Below are 22,857 nucleotides of genomic sequence, written 5' to 3'. Positions count from 1 at the left end.
TTTTTATATATATATATATATATTACACAAATGTATAATTATATAATAATGGACTTCTTCATGCCTAAAAGTCTCAATTCAAGTCTATACTTTAACTACACAGCCTGGGTTGTGTGCAGAAGAGTTTGCTGCAGAATAACAACTTTTTCTTAAAAAATATCCCTCTTTTAATAAATATCCCACAGCCTCTCTGGTCAACCTGTGCCAGGGCCTCACAGGGAAGAATTTCTTCTTAATATCTAATTAATTCTTCCTAATATCTAATCTTAATCTGCCCTCTTCCAGTTTAAAGCCATTCCCCTTGTCCTGTCACCCCCAAAATTCCCTCCACGACTCCTCCCTTTCCATCCGTGTGACCTGCTGGGTGCCACGAGGCCGCTGCTCCTCGGTGCAGGGCAGGGTTCAGTCTCCAGTGGTGCTTCCCTGTCCCAGGGTTGAGTCTCCAATGGTCCTGTCCCCCTTTTCCAGGCAGAAACGGAGCATGGGACTGACCCTGGCCGAGGGGGAACTCACCAAGCTGGACGCGGAGCGAGTGCGGGACAGGAACGCGGTGGAGAAGGAGAGGACCTGTGCAGAGCAGATCATTGCTAAAATCGAGGAGGTCCTGTAAGTCACAGCAGTGCAGTGCTGGGAGTGTAAAAAGGAAAAAAAAAGGATCTGCCCTGAACCCGAAAACAGCAGCACTGAGGAGCTGGGGGTGGGATTTGACATCAGTACATTTACATCACTTCCCCTGTTGGGTGTTTGAACAATGGCAGCCAGAACTGAACCAGCAGTGGAGTGTGTTTTTTCAAGGAGGCTGCTCAAACAGCAGAGGAAATGCTGCCACTCAGCTTGTGCATTATTAGATCAGTCCTTTTTTTTTTAGAAACCCTTTGTTCTTTTAATGTGGGCTGAAGCCAATTTTCGCAGCCGAACCTTCAGTTTTGGTTTTGAGTTTTTTGGTTTTGAGTTTTTTGGTTTTTTTCCCTGCTGGAACTTCTTAACATCCTAAAGGACACTTTGAACACAGCTACTGATGCTCTTGGGTGGATGTGGCTGGGTGTTAATTGGTTTTTGAGTTTCATTTTTAAATTCTTTCGTTCTTTTTCAGGATGACATCTCAGCCTTTGGAAGAAGACAAGAGGTAATGGAAGTTTGGGGGGGTTTAATTTGTGCAGGAAGATCCCCAGTGCTGGCTCTGTTCTCTGAGCAGAGCAAGACAGCCCTCTCCTGGCTGTACCACCAACTCTCATCCCCTAAATCCCCTGCCAGGACTGACTGGAATTCAGAGCATCAGCCTCTTGCTCTCGGCCTCTGATGTTCGTTGCCTCTGTTTCAGATCTTAAAAATTACTGTCACTGGGGGTTCATGTTTCTTTTTGATTTATTTTGTGTGTGTGCCTTGTCCTGTTCACTTTGTGTGTATACAACTGGCTGAGTAGCTTTTACTCTACTCCTCACAGTAGAGCATACTTTTAGCATAACCTAAAGCTATAATGTGACTTCTCATTTGTATTTAATACAGAATTTTAGGACCTTCTGTGTAATTCTCAAAATTTTAGTTTTACCTCCTGGGCTTCTATGCATTTTATCAGAGAGTCACAGGATGGTTTGGGTTGGAAGGGACTTTAAAGACCATCTGCCATGGGCAGGGACACCTTCCACCATCCCAGGTTGCTCCAATCCCCATCCAACCTGGCCTTGGACACTTCCAGGGATGGGGAGTCCACAACCTCTCTGGGCAACCTATTCCACCCATATACTTCATCTTTATAAACTCCCATCTTATATTTACAACAGGAGAAATCCTGATATCAACTGAATTTTTCCCAGTGTCTGTGATAGTTTGTTTTATATTAAAGAAAAAAAGCCGACTTACTTTCATTTAAAAATAATCAACTTCTCACTGAAACCTTTGCATTTGACATCAATTTTATTGGCAAAGGGTGTTTTTCCAATAGGTTTCTCCTTCTCCTCACTGTTTTTTTGTGTCTCCTTGGCAGCTCCACGATGCAATATGTGATCCTTACCTACATGAAACACTTGGGAGTCAAAGTGAAGGAGCCTCGGAACCTGGAGCAGAAACGGGGCCGTATTGGTTTCCTGCCAAAGATCAAGGTAGTGCTGCTGTGGCCAGGGAGCATCAGTTTAGAATTCAAAAATCCACTTTTGCATGACACACATGAAAAATTGGGGCTGATTTTAGGCTCTTCATCGAGAGGATCTGGGGTGACTGAGCTGCACAGCAGCTGAAATTGGGCTCTGCATCTGGGAATTAAAAATGAGTGACCTTTTTAATTCCTTTACCTGTACACCTGAATTCTAACTGCTTGTTTTTCACAGTTTTAGCCTTACTTAGCCTTTTTTTAGCCTTATTTAGCTTTATTTTTAGCTTTATTTAGCCTTGAGGTGAGAAATGTTTCATATCATCACAGAATATGCCGAGTTGGAAGGGACCCACAAGGATCATGCAATCCCATGATGGTCTCATTAATGGTTAATGATGGTTGATCAGCTGTTGGCCTGTATATTTTAGTTTTCTTCTTGACAGACTTGCCCAAAACCTCATCCTTCATGAGGCAGGAAAGCTATTCTTCCTGCCACCCCCACTTTTCAGGTTATGTAATGAATATTTCCACCAAAACTCCCATCTCTGGGGGTGTGATGGCTCATCCCCCACAGCGTGGGGGTGTATCTGGTCACAGTAGCTGCTTATCAGCATTCCAGCTTCCCTGGAAATGTTAGGAGTGTTAGGAGCAGTTCTGCACTAACACTGTGAAAAGGTTAGATCAGGCATTCATGACCTTCTGGAAAGGGTAAGAGAAGTCGTGTTTCTCTCCCTCCTCAGTTAAAATCTCAGTAAATAACTGAATTTCAAGCAGTGAGTGATCTGTTTGCTTTTCTTTCACTGCAGCAAAGTATCAAGAAAGAGAAAGAAGGAGAGGAAAAAGGGAAGAGAAGAGGCTTTCCAAATATTCTGGGCCCCCCGAGGAGACCGAGTCGACACGACAGCAGTGCAAGTATGTCAGGCAGGGCAGTACATGTTCCCTTTTAGTCTGAAAGCCACACAAAGTCTCTGCTGTCTTTAAAAATTCATGGTAAGAAGACTCAGTAAACTTTCTGGGTTTAAAATGCATTTTTAAAGACACGCAGACCTGTTTTTGTCCTGAAATGCTTCCTCTCCTTATCACTGGAAACAGGCCCGGGCTCTTTGAGCAGAGTAACTGCTCTGTGTTTGTTCAGTTGGCAGAGCCATGGAGATGCAGAAGCCCAGGCACCCAAAGCACTTACCCACAGCCTCTTCTGTGAGCCCAGAGCCCCCAGATTCCAGCAAGATCCGCCAGAGTGGCTCCTCCAGTGATGGCACAGATGCTCCATACCCACCTGCCAACCCCATGTCCCCCTTGGCAATGGGGCCCTTCTCCTCTCCAGAGGGAAGCAAGGACAGTGAACCAGGTAGGATGGAAAGAATGCAGAGGAATGATTAAAGTTGGTGTTGGGAATGAAGTATGCAAAGCACGCTTCTGATGCAACAAGCTTGACAACTTGGGAAATCTTTCTGTATCATCAGGTATGATCTTCCTCTCCTTAGTCATCTTTTATGAATTGGGAAATCTTCCCATGACCAGAAATGGTTGTTAGTGGGTTCTGTCACCGTGGCATTGGATCATCCAGCAGGAAGGACCCAGTCTCAGTGCCTGCTGTTGGAAGCACAGCCTGTGTCACCTGGGATTGGTCACCGAGATTTTCCTTACCAGCCCAGGAATTCAGTTCCTCCAGCTCTGAGCTGAAGTGAGGCTGGAATCAAGAAGCTCTGAGGAGGCTGGAAAGTTCTCTAATGACATTTCCCACTTACCCTCTGTCTAGGTTTGAAGCAGCCTGGAGAAGCTCCACCTGCCAGTGACTCCATGGATGGCACACCCCGCACACCCAACACCACCTTTGAATTCCCATCTCCTCTGGAAAACCTGCAGGAGGAGGAGGGAGAGTCAGAGAGGTAACTGTGGTTGCTTGAGTGAGCCTTGAGAGAGTGCTAGAATCAGAGTACCCTGAGTTGGGAGGGACCCATGGGGGCCATTGCAGTCCAACTCCTGTGTCAGTGTGACAATGGCTGTTGAAACAGTCCATGAAATTATTAGTGACATCATTTTTATTGGTAGAATCTGAACCACTGGTCTGTGTCTGCTGCTGTGGTAATACTAAAAAACTCTGTCAGGAGGGTGAGTCTGACAGGGGACAGAATGTTCTAGTGAGGAGCTCAGAGCTGTACTCTGAAGTTGTGCTGAGTGTCTGAGCAGGGGGAATTCAGGCATAAGCTTCCCTAATAATTTCTTTTCTTCCTTGCAGAATGGTTGACATGGGAACACCAAAGCCTTTTCGCAAGTGAGTGTGCTTAGAAATGTTTGAACTGCACCGAATTGTTTAGGGCTCGGGAGGTTCTGAAGCAGAATGCAGGTTATGAAGCTCGTTGTTCTGAGCCAGCACAGTTGTCTGCAGGATCTTTCCTTTTCTTTAATAACACCTATATGGAATCAGGCACTGGCAGCCACATATAGGAGAGGTGGAGTGAGTCATATGCAAATAAACCCTTTGATCTATGGGTGAAGTGGAGTGATTGCTGTATCTCCTGATTTGAATGGCTGTTAGGTTAGGGAGTAGACATTTCCATATTTTCTCTTTAAACCTGTGTGTTGCTGTTGGCTCTGGATCTGCAGATAGACAGAGGAAAGAAATTGTGACGTGCCCTTTCACTGGCTTGATATTTGACTCCAAGCGAATTATTTGATCTGTGTCATTAAAAGGAGGGTTGTGGAAGCACTGGAAGAGCAGATATTCACTCTTAGTTGTAAAGGGCAAAATTAGAGCATGTGCCTATGGGTTCAGACATCAAACAGCCTCCAGCTGACATTAAGAGCATGTTCATAATCCTCTACAACTGACATATGTATACTTAGCATGTCTTTCTTCCTTAGACCCGTGCCTGAAATGGGAAGTGTCTGACACCTTTTTCTCACATTAGGATGGACAGTGTTGGCTTTGCAGATGTGCAGAGTGAAGATGAGCTCTATGATTTCGACATGGACATGGACCCTCCCAACTGGCAGCAGCTCGTGAGCAGGGAAGTGCTGATGGGGCTCAAACCCTATGAAATCAAGCGCCAAGAAGTGATTAATGGTGAGATGGATGTTCTTTCCTAGCTCAGCAAGCACAAAAAAAAAAGTTGAGACCTGTGCTCTGGAGCTCTGAAGTTCTTAAAATTTAAAACTAGGTGTGTTTTCACTGATCTGCTCAAAGTAGTGGCTGTTAACTTCTGGCTGGCAGAGTTCTTGTGTATAGAAATTGTACTTGTTGCTGAAAAGTATCCTGAGATGAGACTGATCGAGTCCTTAGAGAAGAAATAAACAATATTAAGTGGTTATTAAATATTAAGTGGTTATTAAACGATATTAAGTGGTTATTAAACAATATTAAGGTACTGAAAGGCCAGTTTGCAATATATTCTATGAAAGAAAGCAAGAGAAGCTTGATTTTTTTGGAAAGCACACGGTGCAAATGCTACTCCCAGACTTCATCTTCAAAGCTTCATCTCAGTTCCAGGACTCTCTGTGTGGCTTTATGAGCTGCTCAGAGTTCACTGTTGGTTTGGGGGCAGTTATGAGCCGTGAATCAATTGGCTTCTCTCTTCTTTCAAACCTGGAATTACAGCAGAGCGTGGCTCCGTGCTGGAATATGGGCCAGCAAGGGAAGTGCTGGTGAGGGACACTGTTCTAACTTAATACTCTGACTTCTGTTGGCTTCGTGTTTGGCTCCATGTGCCCCCCCCAGAGTCACAATCCCTGCTTCCTCTCCCCCCTCAGAGCTGTTCTACACAGAGCGAGCCCACGTCCGCACGCTGAAGGTCCTGCACAACGTCTTCTACCAACGGGTGACCAGGGAAGGGATCCTCAGCTCCAGTGACAAACGCAAAATCTTCTCCAACCTGGAGGATATCCTTGGCCTTCATGGTAGGAGCAGCTGAGGTGCCTTTCACCTGGAATTCTGGGTACCAAGAGCTGAGAAATTTAAGCAAAGTGACCCTGAAAGAAGAGGCGGCTTCGTGCAGCACTCGAGATAAAACGGAGCGTTACATCTGGGCTTCCTTTGGCACACAGTTGTTATATTTCTGATTTACAGAGATATTTTGATAAGGGAAGCATCTGCCCAGCGCTCCAGCCCTTGCTGCCTCTTATCTGTGTGCACAGCCTGCCTCGTGCTGATTCCTGCTGGATAAAAGGAGCAGTGCTTTGATGGATGGGCTTTGTGGGTCAACATCAAGATGTTACAACTGGTTTTTTGAAGGGAATATGAAAACAGAGCTGAAAAGATTGATGTCTTGCAGGTGGTTTTGAAGGGTGGCCCCTCCTGATTGTTTAGGGAAAGAACTGCTCACGAGGGGAATTGCAGCCCTGCCACTGAATAATCACTTGTATGATTTTATGCAGGTGGCTTGAGTTGTGTTCTACATATATTGCTCTTTTTAAAAAGGTGATGCTGAGCTCAGAAAAGATAAGATTGGAATGGTTCTTAGGGGTCACTTGAAGGCAGGTGAGACAGAAGTGCAAAGGAGTTACATAGTGTTTTCTTAGCTATTTTGCTAAATTTATTGTGTTGCAGGATAATGTTTTTTATTTAATTGAAATTACTGCAAATCTCGTCTTGTCCTAGAATAGCTTTTACTTTAAAATAACTGCTGAAAATTAAGCAATTGGACCACTATTAATAAAATTTTACTTTTTTATTATTATTTTTAAGTTGCACTGAATGATCAGATGAAAACTGTCCGGAAAAGGAACGAGACTTCTGTCATTGGCCAAATTGGGGAAGACTTGCTTTCCTGGGTAAAATTCTTTTATGCTTCCTTACATTTGAAAATAATGTTTCAATAGAATGACAAACAGAGGCAGAGGTTGGCGAAGGCAGTTTCCAACTAATGGGACCTGAAGGTCTGAGAGTTGTCATTTCTATGGAGCTGGAGAATGAGGGTGGAAGGAAAGCAGGAAGAACTTCTGTGGGCTTTCATTTGGTTAGAGATAAGAGTAATTTAAGGAACAGAAATAATTTCCTTCAGATGTGTGGGTAGAATAGAAAGGTAGTTTCGGAGACACAAAGGTGAGAGTAGCATTTTGAAAAATGTAATTGCACCATTTATTTCAGTAACACTGAAATGTCTTGTGTTGCCTGCGGTGCAGTTAAAAGTTAAAAATACCTATTTCTAATCTTGGAATTTACATAGCTGAACCTTTTCAAGTTCTGTAGCACTGCTGAAGGCTTCATTTCTGAGATCCTTATGGAAAGGTTTGGCTGCCCCATCCCTGGAAGTGTTCAAGGCCGGGTTGGATGGGGTTTGGAGCAACCTGGGATAGTGGACAGTGGAAGGTGTCCCTGCCCATGGCAGGGGGTGGGACTGGATGGGCTTTAAGGTCCCTTCTCACCCAAACCATTCTGCCATTCTGTGGTGTGGTTGGGCTGGAAACAGGAGAACTGTAGAGTTTAGGATGTTCCTCAGGAAAATGGGAAGGCAGAGCCTTAAACCAGGGCAGAAATTCACTCCTCATGTTTTGCCACCAGCTGGTTTCTTCCCTGGCCACACCAGCGGCTCTGTGTCTGTTGAGGGTGGCACATGCTGAGCCTGAGCTTATCTAAACTTGGCTTTCTTGGCTTTCTGGCACAGTTTAGTGGAGCAGCAGAGGAGAAGCTGAAACATGCCACTGCCACGTTCTGCAGTAACCAGCCCTTTGCCCTGGAGGTCATCAAGTCCCGCCAGAAGAAGGACTCGCGTTTCCAGACCTTCGTGCAGGTGAGTTTGACAGCGGGGTTGGAGTCGCCCCGAGGATGTGGCTGGGGGCCAGCACAGCCTCCTGAATGCTTGTAGATCGAGTTCCAGTAATTAATGACATCATGTCTAACATTGTCTTCAGCTTGGGATCCTTTCCAGCGCTGTGTTTATCTCTGGCTAATCGTTCCCGCAGGGAGGAGCCTTTAATTGTGGGGAGCACAGAATGTCCTGGTGGGATGCAGGGAAGCACATGGTGTCCCAGGGAGGAGATGGCATCTCCCTTGGGGTGGCTGATTCCCAAGGATGAGGAGTTCTGTGGGGAAAAGCGCTTAGGGCAGTGCCATTTCAGTGCTTGCCAGGGCCAGGAGACAGATGATGTGCACCTGCTCTGCCTGCCAGGAAAGGGGCTTGGGTACACGTGGCACTTTTAGGAGAGAACATTATCTTCATTACCACGGGCTGGGGAGGGCTCGGGTAATGCAGGGGGAGATTATACTGAAAAATGTGCTGTGTTTTGCTGCGGTGTGAAAGCCTAAACTGATGTGTTCCCTGGGTGGTGCTGACTGAGATTGATGGGGGATGGTCCCAGGCCTCTGGGAAGTAATGAGGGAAGGAAGGCACTGCTCTGGTGATGAGCTCTTCCTCTGTGTAATTGCAGATGGAGAGGGGCTGCCTTGTCTGGGTGATAGATCTTGGCACTTCTTGTCTTGTATTTAATTACTGGAAAGAGAAGTAATAGACATTTATGTGATGAATAGATGTTATGCATTCAGGTAATTATGGCCTTAATAAAAATGACAAATGCAGATATTGTGCTGCTCAAATTTAGGATGCTGAGAGCAATCCCCTGTGCCGCCGGCTGCAGCTGAAGGATATCATTCCCACGGAGATGCAGAGGTTGACAAAGTACCCCCTTCTGCTGGATAACATTGCTAAGTACACAGGTAAAGCCTTTCCACAGGGGTTTATGATCCACCTCAGCAGGTTTTCCCAGGTAAAAGTGATTTCAAAGCACGTGTTGAAGAGCTGTTCAATTTTATCTGTTTTCACTGTGGCCTCGCTGCTGCCTTCTGCACAGGAGGGCAGGCTAGAAAAATAACAGAAAGGAAAACCCTTTGTATACAGAAATACAAAGTATTTGTTCCTTCTTAGGGGGAAAAAAAAGAAAATTCACCGTGAAATAAGTGAATCTATTGAGTCTCCAAAGCATCACAAGGTTCTCATGTTCTTGCAGAGGGTGGGATTTAGTTAGAATGTGTTACACTGAAAGATATTTCCAGCACAACAGTGTGATTAATAATATCACAAAAAACCTTTCCAGGTTTACTGTCTGATACCTTCTGCAGTGTAATTTCATTACTCATAAAAAATAGGCTGCATTTACAAGTTCATCCTAATCATAATTAGGAAAGCATGTGACACTCCATTATCTTTGATGTACTGGTTTATGTGCCTGTTAACTGAATTCTCAGTGTGGCTTGTGGTAGTGAGAATTGATGGGTTCACCCGTGTCTGTTCTGTTCCCTTTGTGGCGAAGATTTTGGATTTCTCAGAGCACTACTCAGGTTATTGTGCAGTGAGTGGTTGTCACAAGCCCCTCAGAAAAGGGAGAGTAACAACCATTGTGCTGTGTACGAAGATCTGCAGCCTAAAATGAGTTATCTCCTGCCACAAATCTCATTTTTATCACTTCACCTTTGCAGCGTGCCTTTTGTTGACAGACTCGTCTGCGAGTTTAACTTCCCTTTCTTAAATTTGAGGTCGTCAAGCTGCACTAGATTGCTGACTTCTCAAACCTCTTTTTTTTTTGGAAAGCATTGTTAAATTTTCTCTTGCAGAGCTGTCTGAAGAGAAGGAGAAAGTGAAGAAAGCCGCGGATCACTGTCGTCAGATCCTCAACCACGTGAACCAGGCTGTCAAAGAGTCAGAGAACAAGCAGGTGGGAGGTGACAGAGGGAGCACTCAGGGTTGGGGAGGATAATAAGCATTTTTAAGGCACCTGGAGTCTCCACTGGTGACTTTATGTTGTGCTCAGAGATGTTTTGTGGCACCTGGGAGAGGAGGATCCCAGCGTTTGGGAGTGTGTGGAGGTGCCCATGGGTGCATCCATGGAAGTGTTCACTGCCCTGTGACCCCAGGGAGTTTTGCTGCTCAAAGTGACCCTTTTTGTCGTGTTTTCTGCAGCATTTGGAAGATTATCAGCGTCGGCTCGACCTGTCCTACCTGAAGCAGTCTGAGGATCCCATGATGGATGAGTTCAGGGTGAGTTGAAAACACTGAACCCATCTCTCTGTAAATTGTGTTTGCAGCCCTGCCATTCAGTTTGTGCTTCTTTCTGCCACAGTCTTCTGATGTGCAGTCAAATGGTCTTCAGAGATAAATGTTTCTGTACAAAAATGAAAGCAATTAGTCTCAAAAATGTGAGTTTTGCCACCTTCCTCAAGATCTCTGGGGATACAACAACCCAGCTCTGCCCAGAATGGTGTTGATGGAGCTCTGTGAAACAAATCTTAGTGGTCAAAGCTCAAGCAGTGTTTCATATGAGAGATATCTGATGGATGATGAGTCTTATTGTGGATTATCTCTCATGTGATTGCACATCTTAGGGGTGCTGTTGGAAGTGGGGAGGCCTCAGAGAGCCTTGAGGTGTAGCAGTGCAATTGGCTGGAAAAGAAGAGCTTGTGCACAGGCTGATCTGTGTAAGAGATCCACAGGTAGAGCCAAATAAAGTCCAGTGTTACAAATATTCTGGTTCATGGCCCCTGTAAAGCCTTGCAGTTATGTTAGTGAAGCTGGTTCCTTGCTGGTTGCTCCCCCCAAAGTCAGTGTGTAGCCAAAAAAAATTTTTATCTGAAGACTTTTCTGTGAAACTGTGTCATGTGTCCTTCCCACAAATAAAAAAAAACTTGCAAGCATTCAGAGAGGAAGTGAACAACTCACTGGCAGTTATGAAATCTTGCTGTCATTGATTGTAGACTCCGAGACTTGGAAGGGATGAATTGTGAAAATTGTCACTTCTGCCTGCAGATCTAAATGTCACAAGCACTGAAATGCCTGAAGAATCCATTGACATTAGAAATTCCGTCAGATCATCGGGATGATTTGTATATCATTTGTAGGCACACTTGACTTGCAAATCGAGTGCTGAGGCATTAACCAGTTGTAATGCTGGAACTGCAGACTTTATGCAGGATACTGGAACAGCTCCTCCTAGGAAACGGGTGGCATCCTAATGCCTTAGGAGCTTGGCTTGGTAGGAAAATCCTCCACCCTGTGACACTCAGCATCTGCAAAAGAGCAGTGAAGGAGGAAGAGTGACAACAAACATCTCAGCATTTTGGGTTACACTCACAACCTGCTCCTGCTCCACGTTTCTTTTCCCAGTCTGGTTTAGCTGCTTCTCTCCGAAGTGGAGTCCCTCTGGCAACCCTGTGTTTTATCCTGACTTGCTTCCATGGAAATTTCACAGTGCTGCTTCTTTTCTTTCCCCTGGTGACAGAACTTGGACCTAACAAAGAGAAAAATGCTCCATGAAGGGCCTCTGACTTGGAAGGTGAATCGTGACAAAACCATTGGTGAGTCTGTGCCATCCCCTGCCTTCCCTGCTCTGTGTGTGTTTGCTGGGAAGGAGAGAAGGAGAAAGCATTGCTCAGCTCCCAATTATTCTCCTTCTTGCCACATGTAATAATGCCTGTGTGCTCCTCAGAGCTGATTAAATTATTCTTGTCAATTCTGAAATGTGCTGGAGCATCATTAGGGCCATGCAGGGACACAGCAGTCAGTCATGAGATGATCCAATTCCATCTGTAGCTTTCTGCTGTAGTTTTCATGAGGAAGATTTGCAAGCTTTGCCTGGAATGGCACAGCACTGATTGCTGCCTCTGCATGAGTAATCAAAAATGCTGCTTTTTGCCTTCTGCAGGGGTGTGCTAGGAAACTCTGAATCTTTAACTCGTTCTGGGTTCTTTTTGCACTCTGGGCAGATCTCTACACTCTGCTGCTGGAGGACATCCTGGTGCTGTTGCAGAAACAAGATGATAAACTGGTGCTGAAGTGCCACAGTAAGATCTTGGCCTCCACAGCCGACAGCAAACACACCTTCAGCCCCATCATCAAACTCAACACCGTCCTGGTTCGTCAGGTGGCAACAGGTCAGTGTGACCCGCTGAGGAGGCAAAAGGAGAAGCCAAAAATAAAGGCTTAGCTCAACTGAGGATAGAAGTTTTTGTGTGGGGATCCAGAGTAGAACACAGAAAACTGCGTAGGTTTAATTCTTGGTTGTCCAACATCGTGCTTAGTATGTATGAGCCGTTTAACTCCTCTGCAGCACTAATAGGCACTGCTCGGGTTTTAAATAGGCTCCTAAATTAAAGTACTCTGATTGTGTTAGATGAAAAGTACTCTGGAAATTATTAGGAGGGAACAGAGGAGAAATAAAGCTTTTTCAAAATGGCTTTTTTTTTTTTTTTTTGAGGACAGATTTCCTGGACAGGGCAAGGTCGATGTGTCCATAATTACAGCCTTGGAGGGTTATCTCCTGACCCGTTCTGTCCTTGCTTTGGGCCGGGCTTTTGACTTGTTTTAGGACTTTTCAGAAAGCCGTGTGGCCCAAGGCATTCGAGTTAAACCCTTCCTTCCCTGTGTTGGTGCAGATAACAAAGCTTTCTTCGTCATCTCCATGTCGGAGAACGGCGCTCACATTTACGAGCTGGTGGCACAGACTGTCTCAGAAAAGAACGTGTAAGTAACTGCTTCAGCTCCAGCTGCTGCTGGCTTTGCTGTGCTCCAGAGCTCTTTCACAGCTCTAGTACCTGTGCAGGTGTCCCTGAGTTCCTCCTCTGAGCTACAAACACAGCTCTGATGGTCTAAGTTAGTCTCTCCTAAGCTGGAGAAAGCAGGGGAGGGTGAACACACACCTATTAGTGAGCATGTGTATTATATTAAAAACCCCAAACCCATACATACCCCAAACCCATTCAGTGTTTCTGTGCTTATGTTTGCTCTCTGACTCGCTCCAGACCCATTCTGACCTCAAAAATCCTTTTTTTTTACCCTTGAAATTCTGGTTTTCTGTGACTGACTGCCAGATAAGATGAAATAATCCTGCATCTTCATGCAGAACCAGGTATCATTGCAGACTTGGATACTGGTGTCACAAGCACCCCCAATGCAGGAATTTGATCCCCTGGCTAAAAGATTTTATTTCCTTTTGGGTAGAAATGCTTTTCTTCTGAAGTATAAGACTTATTTATGGGATACATGGCAACTTGTCATGTGTCAACTCTTCAGTAATATGTGAAATAATGCTTTTGTATATATTTGTATATAAAATAACTGGTTCATCTGACAACTGCTAAGGTCCTGTCTATCATTTCCCTCTGCTGAAAAGTATCCTGGTGAGGTGAGTGTTCACAGGGCCTTACTGGGGAATTGAATGTAACAGAACATGAACAAAAGCTATTTTTATTGATAAGAAAAGCAGTAATAAAGTCTAAAAAAAGTATTAGCTGGATTTAAGAGGTGTTAAATAGGAAAGTATTCATTATGCTTCACTTGTTGCATGTTTTTATTTGATGTTTCTGCTGTAGGTGGCAGGACCTTATAGCCCAGATGGCAGGGACTGTGAAAATGGGGAGTGCCAGGAGAGTGATTCCACTCCCACAGTCAGGCCCTGGAGAGTAAGTAAAAGCTGGAGGAGGAAGGGCTGCTTTTCCTTTTTCCAGCACCCCTCCTGCTCAGAGATTGCCAGCCAGAGCAGGGATTCTCCTGCAGAGACTCAGCTCAATGTGACTAAAGGAATGTGCTGGTTCTTCCCTCCCTGCAGGGAGGAGCGTGAAGAAGAGGAGCAGCAGAAGCTCAAGGAGCAGCATGACATTCCTGCCAGCAGCCTCCAAAGCCCAGGTAAAACAGGGATTCAGGTAAATGGGCTCAGTGGATTTGCTGCCTGGAGTGCAGATGTGCCAAGCCATGTTCCTCGTGGCTTGGGCATCTCTGATATTTTTCTTCAAAGGAAAAGTCGTGTGGAGAAGTGATGCTGAACCTCTTGGAAATGCACCTCTTACTGTTCCCATCTGTTTTAGAAATTGCTGGGAAAGAGTCTTTTTTAACCCTGGATTGAACTGGCTCAAGAACTGTATTTTTTAGTGTTTTCAGAGTTTTCTGTGTGAAGCAGAATCCTCTGCAGTCTCCCATTGTATTTGACATGGTCGTTTCACCTGAACGTCTGTTTTCTGTTCCCCAGATAAAGATTTGGGGCTGGAATCTCCCCTCATACTGAACACTCAGTCCTCTTCACCCATCATGTCTGAGAAGGCCAAGGTGGGAAGCCTGCTGGTGTCTGAAGGGCAGTTTGAGAAGGTGCAGCAGGCAGAGCTGACCCTCAAAGACTCCTCTGCATGTTATGAACACACAGCCACCAGTTCCCCCTCGCTGTCAGAGGGGCAGTGGGCACGGGATGCATTAAGGAACTGTGAGTATCCATGGCCAGTGTCCACTGGGATATGATTTAGAGGTGGAAATCGTTAGCTCAGCCATCAGTGATCTAAATTAAAATCCAAAAGCCCCTTCCTATTAATTATCAGTTCTCCCTGTGCTGTATTTCACAGCAGAATGGATCTGACAGCCAGGAATTTGGAGTTCTGAATTCATACTTTGACCCTTCCTTTGGCTTCAGGGCATCTCATTGTTTTTCTGTGGTTTTCCCATGTAGAAAATGAACTGTGTGTAAAATGTTAATGAATTGTCACTGTCCATGGAGTGCTTTGATGGCAAAATCATATTGCAGAACTTAGTGCAGTGCTGGACAGTGCCATTGTAGTCAGCAGTGAATTTTGAAGACAAGGCAGTCAGGCTGTGGACTTCTATCCTGCTTCAGTGCTATGGAAATGAGAGGTTTTGTGATTTTCAACTATTTTTTTTGTAAAATCCTGCAAATTGGATATGTGTGAACTTGAGCAAGTCCAAGTTCTGATTTCCTGAGGACTTGGAGGAGGTTGGGTATAACTAGATCAACACTTGTGTGTGTTAAAAAGAAGTTTTTCTAATGGACAGATGATTCTTTAAAATTGTTTGTAGAAGATTTTTGATCACTTCCTCTGTTCTCCAGTACATCTCCTTTCAGAGGGATAATGCTCTGCAACCTTCTCCATCAGCTCTAGCAGTGCAATTCCTAAATAGAACTTCCTAAAATTTGAATGAATTCATTAATCCATATATCTCTTCTTGGCAACCCTCAAAGGGACACTCAGTCCCTCTGTTGTACTTGGAGGGAAGAGTCTGTATTGCTGCTCTGGGGGCTCTTTGACTCTCCCAAAATTCAGAGCACTCACATCCCTGGCCCCAGTTCCTTCTCTCTGTACAAGTAATGACAGTTCTCTGCAACCTCTGAGTTATCTTGGATCTCTTAATCCATTTATTCTTCTTCTTACAGGATTCAAAGTCCCTTTCTGATTGTGGACGTTGCACAAACGTTCTTGGTATTTGTTTTCAGAGGCCAGTGCTAAAATAAATCTTAGTCTGGGGGTGTGCAAGGACAGTATTGGTGACCTTACACCATCTCCTGACTTCTCAGAATTAAAACAGCAGCTCTCCAACAGCAGCAGAGGGTCACTCAAGTTTTGAGATGTACTTTTCCTTTGTATGACATCATAGCTTTTTTTTTTTTTTTGGGTGTTACAGGAGAGCTAAGTGGAGAGGATGAACAGTTATACCCTTGACAGCATCACAGCTTTGTTTTGAACAATATGTCCTTATTTTGAAGTGTTTGGTTGGGATAATTTGAGAGCTAAAGGAATGTGGGTTGAAGTTCAAACAGGCATAAATTTGCATGAAATTTTAGGGAAAAAATTTCTTCTTTTTTTTTTTTTTTTGATCTGTCATTTCAAAATCGAGTGGAATAGCCACAAGATGCTCACAGGAATGGAATAGTCACAAGATGCTCACAGGAATGCAACAGTCACAGGGAATCCCCTGTCACAGCCCCAGCTGTTTTGCAGGGTGAAACCCAGGCGCTCCAGCTAATTCCAGCAGGCAATTCCTTTGTTTTTCTCTAAGAAGATGGAACTTGCACTGACATGTTTGCTCTCACTTACGAGGTGAAACGTGGAGTAAGACCTGAGCCCTTAATACATTTATTTTTATCCCTGTTTTTCCTGGCAAGAGCAAGGAGAGGAGATGCACCTCGGCGGGGGGGTGACCTTTCTGTCCGGTTTAATCGCTGTGAACGTGTCTCCTCTCCTTGCAGTGGGTTTGCTGAGGCAGCTGTTGGTGCAGCAGTTTGGCCTGGCTGAGAAGGGCACCCTGGAAGAGCGGCAGCGCTTCCCCAGGTTCAGGACTGTGTCCCAGGAAGCCCAGAGGGAGAGCGGGAACGAGCTCCAGCACTCGGACAGCGACAAATTCCAGCCTGGCTCGGACAGAACACTGCCCACAGCTGAGGAGCCCCCAGCTGGTTATGGCCTCCGGACTTCAGCTGAGTCTCCAGCCCCAGGGGATGCCATGCAGCTGGTGGGGAGAGACCCCAGGCCCAGCGGGAGTTTGGGAACGGACCGTGGGAGCGGGACCCCGGAGGTTTCCACCCTGGAGCTGGAAGGGGTGGGGGCTGAGGAGAGCGGGGAGCACTTTTTTGATGCTCGGGAGGCTCACAGCGATGAAAACCCCTCTGAGAGCGAACTGATGGAGAGGAAGGAGGAAGAGGAGGTGCAAATACGGATCTCAGGTGAGGCTCAGCATTCGAGGCTCCTCTCTTGCTTATCCTAAAATCAACTCTCGACCTTGACGAGTCGTTCCAGCCCTGCAAAGGGCTGTGCAGGCACGTACCTGATGAATTCTCTGTGTTGTGGAGGCAGAAGCTGCAGTGCTGTGGGGTTAACACACTGTGACACGCTGTAATTGCACAATCCAAGCTCTTGATTGCACTTTCCCTGGACCACTTTATCCCTCAGCTGGCTGTTGGGACGTGTAGGGAAAAGGTTTTCCCTGAAGGCAAAGCCCTTTTTTAAACCCCCATGATTCATGGTGCCATTTTCTGTTGGCTTCTCCTGATCAAGAAAAGAATTTAGCTTTGCACTGTGACCTTACCCCAGTCTGAAGCTCTTAAAAGCTTATTTTTTTTTGTTATTTCTATTATTATTGCTACATATGGCATATTTGGCAGGTTTTTGTCACTAAACTTACTAGAGAAGCTGAGGTTTCTCTCATGTGCATGCTGTGTAGAAGTAGCTGCTATTAGGTAGGTTAAAGACTAATAGTCATATAGAAATCTCTTACCCATAAATATTCTTTTATTTAAAAATTGGATTAAATCCATGTGAACAAGCCAATTTGTGACTGCCCGAGCTCTGCCTTCCAACTACAGATTGCAAATAATTTTTCTTGCTGAGACATTTTAAATTATTAAAACTGAGCCAACAACTTGAAGCATCTAATTTATTTGTCACCTCTTACACTGTTTACTTTTTTTAACTGTGCAGGGACATCAGAATTAGATTGATCTGTTTTTAGTCAATTCTGACTCCACGTGCTGGCTTTGCTGGGGAGAAATGGTTTGATAGAATCCTACCAAGGTGCAGGTTGTGAAAGCATTTCTGTCTGTCATTGCTTTATCTCTTAATATATCAACGAGCTCAGTTTTAAAGGTAAAAGCATCCTCAGTACCTTAAGTGGCAAGTGGAGTTTAGAAATCCAGAAGTTGGGTTTGTCAGGTACCATTAGTGTAAGTGCAGCTTTTTCAGTCATTATAATAGAAACAGAGATTTTGGAAGAACAGGGGGGTGGGTGATTAGCTCATGGAATATCCTGAGTTGGGAAGGACCCACAAGGATCATCTGAGTCCAACTAGTGTCCATCTAATCATATAGTTTTTAATCTACAGTGCAAAAACCAGTATAAGAGAAACAGATTTTAGTAAAGCAGGAGGGTGGGTGATTAGTTTATAGAATATCCTGAGGTGGAAGGGACCCACAAGGATCAAAGAGTCAAACTCCTGTCCATCTTATCATATAGTTCTTAATCTACAGAGCAAAAACCAGTGTTAGAAATAGAAAACAAGAGGGTGGGTGATTAGTTCCTAGAATATCCTGGGGTGGAAGGGACCCACAAGGATCAGAGTCCAACTCCTGCCCATCTAATCATGGAGATTTTAATCTACAGTGCAAAAATCAGTATAATAGAAATGGAAAACCAGAAGAGCAGGGGATTAGTTCCTAGAATATCCTGGGGTGGAAGGGTTTAACAAGGATCCTCTCGAGTCCAACTCCTGTCTGTCTAATCATGGAGATTTTAATCTACAGTGCAAAAACCAGCCCTAATCTCTGAACCAATTCAGAACCAAACCAGTCTGGCCTGATACAAGCTGTGTAGCTTTCAGAAAAGCTTCTCCTCAGGCCATTTTCAAATGCCTCAGGAGCTGGGCCTCTCCCCACTCCCCTCTCCTGCAGTGCCTCCGAGCTGGAGGTGGGAGCCAAGAGCTGTCCTCTCTCCACAGGAAATTATTTGATCCTCGATGGATATGGAACAGTGCAGGAGAGCTCCACGGACGAGGAGGTGTCCTCCCTGGTCCTCCAGTGCACGGGGGGTGGCCGGGCCCCCTTGGACTCTGCCCGGCAGCACCCGCTGTCCCCCCGGGACGCGCGGTCGGACGGAGGGGGCTCCCCGTTCCCGGAGGAGATGCTGGCCTCGCGCTGGGCGGGGGTGGAAGAGTCCTGCTCCTTCATGGCAAGCCCTCCCCTGCCCCTGGAGATCCGTGTGCAGCTCATGCAGTACATCCAGAACATTGAGGATGCCCTTGAAAAGCTAAAGGTGTGTTGTGTTCCTACTAAAGGTGTGACGTGTTTCCTACTAAAGGTGTGTTGTGTTCCCAACTAAAGGTGTGTTGTGTTCCTACTAAATGTGATGTGTTTCCTGCTAAAGGTGTGTTGTGTTTCCTGCTAAATGTGTGTTGTGTTCCTACTAAAGGTGTGTTGTGTTTCCTACTAAAGGTGTGTTGTGTTCCTACTAAAGGTGTGTTGTGTTCCTACTAAAGGTGTGATGTGTTTCCTGCTAAAGGTGTGTTGTGTTCCTACTAAAGGTGTGTTGTGTTTCCTACTAAAGATGTGTTGTGTTCCTACTAAAGGTGTGTTGTGTTTCCTACTAAAGATATGATGTGTTCCTACTAAAGGTGTGTTGTGTTCCTACTGAAGGTGTGTTGTGTTCCTACTAAAGGTGTGTTGTGTTCCTGCTAAAGGTGTGATGTGTTTCTACTAAAGGTGTGTTGTGTTTCCTACTAAAGGTGTGTTGTGTTTCCTACTAAAGGTGTGTTGTGTTTCCTGCTAAATGTGTGATGTGCTCCTACTAAAGGTGTGTTGTGCTCCTACTAAAAGTGTGTTGTATTCCCAACTAAAGGTGTGTTGTATTCCCAACTAAAGGTGTGTTGTGTTCCCAACTAAAGGTGTGTTGTGCTCCTACTAAAACACCTTCAGGGCTCTCATACCCTTTAGATTTTGGCTTAAAAAAAAAAAAGAGCTTGAAAATAATTTTGAGGAGGAGGGAAAAAAAAAAGCTGCCACGCTTCTCCTTACCTCTGGCTCTCGTTTCTGGGAGCTTTTGAAGCAGGAGTTTGGTGCTGTTCTGCTTGAATTTAAGTTGTGGATGACGAGAGGCAAATATTTCTGGTGGGCACGTATTGGTTTGAATCTGGAGAGGTTCCTGAGGGCTGGGACAAGTCTGCAGCAGTGGAGTTTTGAAGGGGCCACTGACCTAAGGAATAAGAATTCCTGGCATAAAAAGGCTTATCAAATCTGTTGCATGCTGCTGCTGCCAGTGTCAAATGAAGGTGCCGAGTTGCAGCAAACCAATGACAAGGTTTTCAGGCTAAGTATGTTTGAAATTATTTCATTTTTTTATGTGATGGGGATTCTCTTTACAAAATAGCCGTCACTGCAGAAGGTTTTTAGCATTTTGATGTATGAAACATTCAGTAGCCAGCCTTCAATTTAACTGAAACCTGAAGGGGAAAAAAACAAAAGTAGAGTGTTGCATGCAAATGGAAGGTCAGACAGAGATGCTGGGGAAGGAGTTGAGGTCCACTGTGAGTCACTGCAACGTGGGTGATTGAAACTTCTCTTTTGCCATTTGAAGGCCCCTCTGTTTGCTCAGTAAATAAAGAGCCACTCTGAGCTTTGGGGTTGTTCTGTTTTGCAGGAGGTGGAGGAGGACTACACCGTTCTGCGACGCCAAGGGCTGGCTGGCTCAGCCTCCACGGGAGAGCACTCAGGTAGGAACCAGCCTGGCTGGACCTGGGAGCACGTTCCACCTCGGCCCCAGGCATTGAACAGAGAACACAAAATCAATTATTCATGTTTCTCACACTCACAAAAAAAAAAAAAAAAGGATTCACCTCCTGGAGCAGCTCTCCCAGGGCTGAGCCCGGGCTGGCTCCAGGAAGGGTCACTGAATCCATGGATGTGCAGAGGAGCTTGTTCCTCCTCTGGAAAGGTTGTTTCTCACCCCACCTGCCAGAGACCTTCACCTCAGGATGCACAGCCCCTCTTCCCAGGAAGGCCAGGTGGATGGGAAGTCCCAGAGGGAGGTTTCTGAAGGTGTGCAATGATCAGTCTGGCTCCTGCTCCTCCAGGAGCTGTGCAGTGGTTCCGTGGGTCCCTTTAAACTGGGCATCCTACACATGGAATTGCTGCAATTACTGACAAGGTTTTAAGGTCAACTGGGTGTGATGTGTCTCATGTCACAGGAGTGGTCAGAAGTGTCAGACATCTGTCTCTCACCGCATTTTTTCCCCCTTTTTTCTTTCTCTTTTTCCCTCCTTCAGACAAAAGCTAGTCGTGTTTTCTGGAGTGGCTGAAGATGGGATGAAGAGGATCAGGACACAGCACCCGCTGTCTTCCTTGTGGACTCTGAGACAAGAGGGTTTGGACCATCCAAACACGAACCAGACTTTAGCAAAGTGGGCATGGGGTGCTTTTCCTGTGGGGCATCTGCACTATCTTGTCAGTGAGGGAGTCTATTCTATTCTGCTCCTCTCCTTGCTACCAGAAATACATTTTTCAGAACAGAAAAAGAAAAAAAAAAAAACCAAACCAAATGTACAGAGCTTTGGGTGTAGGATATAAAAAAAATGTATTTAGACATTTAAAAAAAAAAAAAAGATCAATGTATTTATTTGACTTCATTCCGTGTATCAAAAGCACATTTTAATTTTTTTAATCTGCCTTTTTTTTTTTGTTTATTTTGTTTTGTTCTGTTTTGTTCTGTTTGAACTGGGTAGTGACAGTTCTAGCCCCCTGCATAGGGTCCATCCTGGGTCAGGGGTGAGGGGCCAGGGTGTTACCTGTGTGCAGGTGAATCTTTATTTCACTGGACTGGACTCTGCACTCCCTGCTGGCAACTCAAACTGCCATGCCAAGAGCTACTTATGAAGGTGTTAGGATGACTTGTGGCTGGAATTACCTGTGTTTCAACAAACTGCATGGGAATTGCTCCTGTCACCACGTGTGTAACAAGAATTTTCCATGCACTAAACATCCAGGCACTTGAGATGGGCGAGTTTTCCTTTTCCCCTTTCCCCTTGCAAGATCAGACTGGGAGGGGAGAAAGAGAGGTCTAATTTTTTTTTTTTTTTCTTGACTTTGTTGGCTTTGATCATTGTCTCCTTTGTAAAGTGATAAAAAATACTTGGACCTGCAGCACTTTTGTAACTCTTCTCTGGATCAAAAAAAAAAAAAAAAGGAAAAAAAAAAAAGAAGAAAAAAATGCAAACCCAGAAGTGTTTCAAAGATGTGGGGCAGCTCTGCCCCTGATTCACTACTGAATGAAAAAGGGCTGCCATTGGAGTTAGCCACAGGTACTGCTGATTATAGGGCCAGTAAGTTTTAGTACCTGAAAGTATGTCTTGCTGAGGGCTTGGGGTGGGCTTTGGGGTTTTTTTTTTTGGGGAGGGTGGGGTTGGTTTGTTTTCTTTTTTTTTTAAAACTAACTTGTGCCAACGTGTTCTCACTGAAACAGAGATTTGCAAATCCAGGAAGGCTGAACCAGCTCTCTAGGACTTCTTTAGGCTTGTTGGAACGGGGTTTGCTGTTGGAATTCCTTCCAGTCTGGGAACAGGATGGTAAAAAGGTCATCACAGAGTTAACACTGGACCAACTGAGGTTGGTCCCAGGGCAGCAGCTCCTGCCTGGCACAGGGTGGTTCAAGCTGTCCCTGGTGCCACAGACACCAGGAGTGGGGCTGCTGGGGGAAGGTGTGTGAGGAAGCCTCTGTTGCACCCTCTTGCTGAGTTTTAAACTGTTTAAGGAGCCCAAAGTGAGCAGCAAGCCAAGCCTGTGCATCCCACTGCCAGTCAGAGCATCAGGAAGTGCTGAGAGTCTGCCTTTGGTCACTGTCACTGTCAAGATCCCACTCCCTGCTCCTCCCCGTGGAACACACAAGGGAAGAGTTCCTGGGATGATGGGCAGGGGCAGCACAGGTGATTTTGGGCCTGATGTGGAAGTTCAGAGGGTAGGGAGGAAGGAGTTCCTCTTGTTTGAAGAGCTGGTTGCACGAAGCATCATTACACTGCCAACACAAAGCCAAGTGTTCTCTGCCAGGCTGGCAGGAGCTTCCTCTCCCTTGGGAGAGATTCACTGTCAGTATTACCCCAAAACTCCCCTCCTCACCTCAGCCACACGGTTCCTTGGCTTATAAACACCCAGATGTTTATGAGCATCCCCCAGACCAGGATGCTGCCATGGATCCTGCCAGAAAGAGGACTGGGATAGAGCCAGACTTGGTGTTTGAGACCCTTTTCTCCCCCACTTCCCTTCCATCAGCTGCAACCCCACACTCCAGACCCAGGAGATGTTTTTGTGACCTTGGTGGTCTGAAAGCTTTCCAGAAGCTTCCATGGTTGATGGGAAGTTATCCCTGAACTGTAGAATAGAGAGAGCTTAGTCTGGCTTTAAAAGAATATCCTGGAAGACCAGCAAAGGTGGGGGCTGTGAAGGCCTGGCTGCTTCATACTCATTCCTTGTGCCTGAAGGCAAAATCCCTGGTGGTCTTGTTTTCTCTGAGGTTCCTGGTGGTCTGTGGTTCCAC

General features: G+C 45.4%; 1 protein-coding gene across 2 annotated transcripts in view; it reads left to right on the top strand.

Moving 5' to 3' along the window:
* The window catches only part of ARHGEF12 (Rho guanine nucleotide exchange factor 12), a 73,481-nt gene extending 51,036 nt beyond the window's left edge, over positions 1-22,445 (top strand). For both annotated transcript variants that reach the window (XM_018078627.2, XM_018078626.2), the window contains exons 18-41: positions 469-606; positions 1,094-1,126; positions 1,985-2,099; positions 2,896-3,001; positions 3,225-3,437; positions 3,849-3,978; positions 4,329-4,364; positions 5,002-5,156; positions 5,840-5,986; positions 6,774-6,859; positions 7,693-7,818; positions 8,627-8,741; positions 9,636-9,736; positions 9,982-10,059; positions 11,297-11,372; positions 11,781-11,948; positions 12,450-12,537; positions 13,386-13,475; positions 13,622-13,698; positions 14,039-14,266; positions 16,040-16,510; positions 18,278-18,591; positions 19,972-20,044; positions 20,597-22,445. In XM_018078627.2, the coding sequence (XP_017934116.1) occupies positions 469-606; positions 1,094-1,126; positions 1,985-2,099; positions 2,896-3,001; positions 3,225-3,437; positions 3,849-3,978; positions 4,329-4,364; positions 5,002-5,156; positions 5,840-5,986; positions 6,774-6,859; positions 7,693-7,818; positions 8,627-8,741; positions 9,636-9,736; positions 9,982-10,059; positions 11,297-11,372; positions 11,781-11,948; positions 12,450-12,537; positions 13,386-13,475; positions 13,622-13,698; positions 14,039-14,266; positions 16,040-16,510; positions 18,278-18,591; positions 19,972-20,044; positions 20,597-20,607 (3,175 nt within the window). In that variant the 3' untranslated portion in view covers positions 20,608-22,445. The remainder of the gene's footprint in view (positions 1-468; positions 607-1,093; positions 1,127-1,984; positions 2,100-2,895; positions 3,002-3,224; positions 3,438-3,848; positions 3,979-4,328; positions 4,365-5,001; positions 5,157-5,839; positions 5,987-6,773; positions 6,860-7,692; positions 7,819-8,626; positions 8,742-9,635; positions 9,737-9,981; positions 10,060-11,296; positions 11,373-11,780; positions 11,949-12,449; positions 12,538-13,385; positions 13,476-13,621; positions 13,699-14,038; positions 14,267-16,039; positions 16,511-18,277; positions 18,592-19,971; positions 20,045-20,596) is intronic.
* Positions 22,446-22,857: the final 412 nt, after the last annotated feature.

The sequence above is a fragment of the Manacus vitellinus genome, unplaced genomic scaffold, assembly GCF_001715985.3.
Source record: "Manacus vitellinus isolate BGI_N305 unplaced genomic scaffold, ASM171598v3 scaffold_41_pilon, whole genome shotgun sequence".
Classification (NCBI taxonomy): Eukaryota; Metazoa; Chordata; class Aves; order Passeriformes; family Pipridae; genus Manacus; species Manacus vitellinus.
Note: the sequence above shows the minus strand (reverse complement) of the source record. Positions and strands in the feature narration are given on the sequence as shown.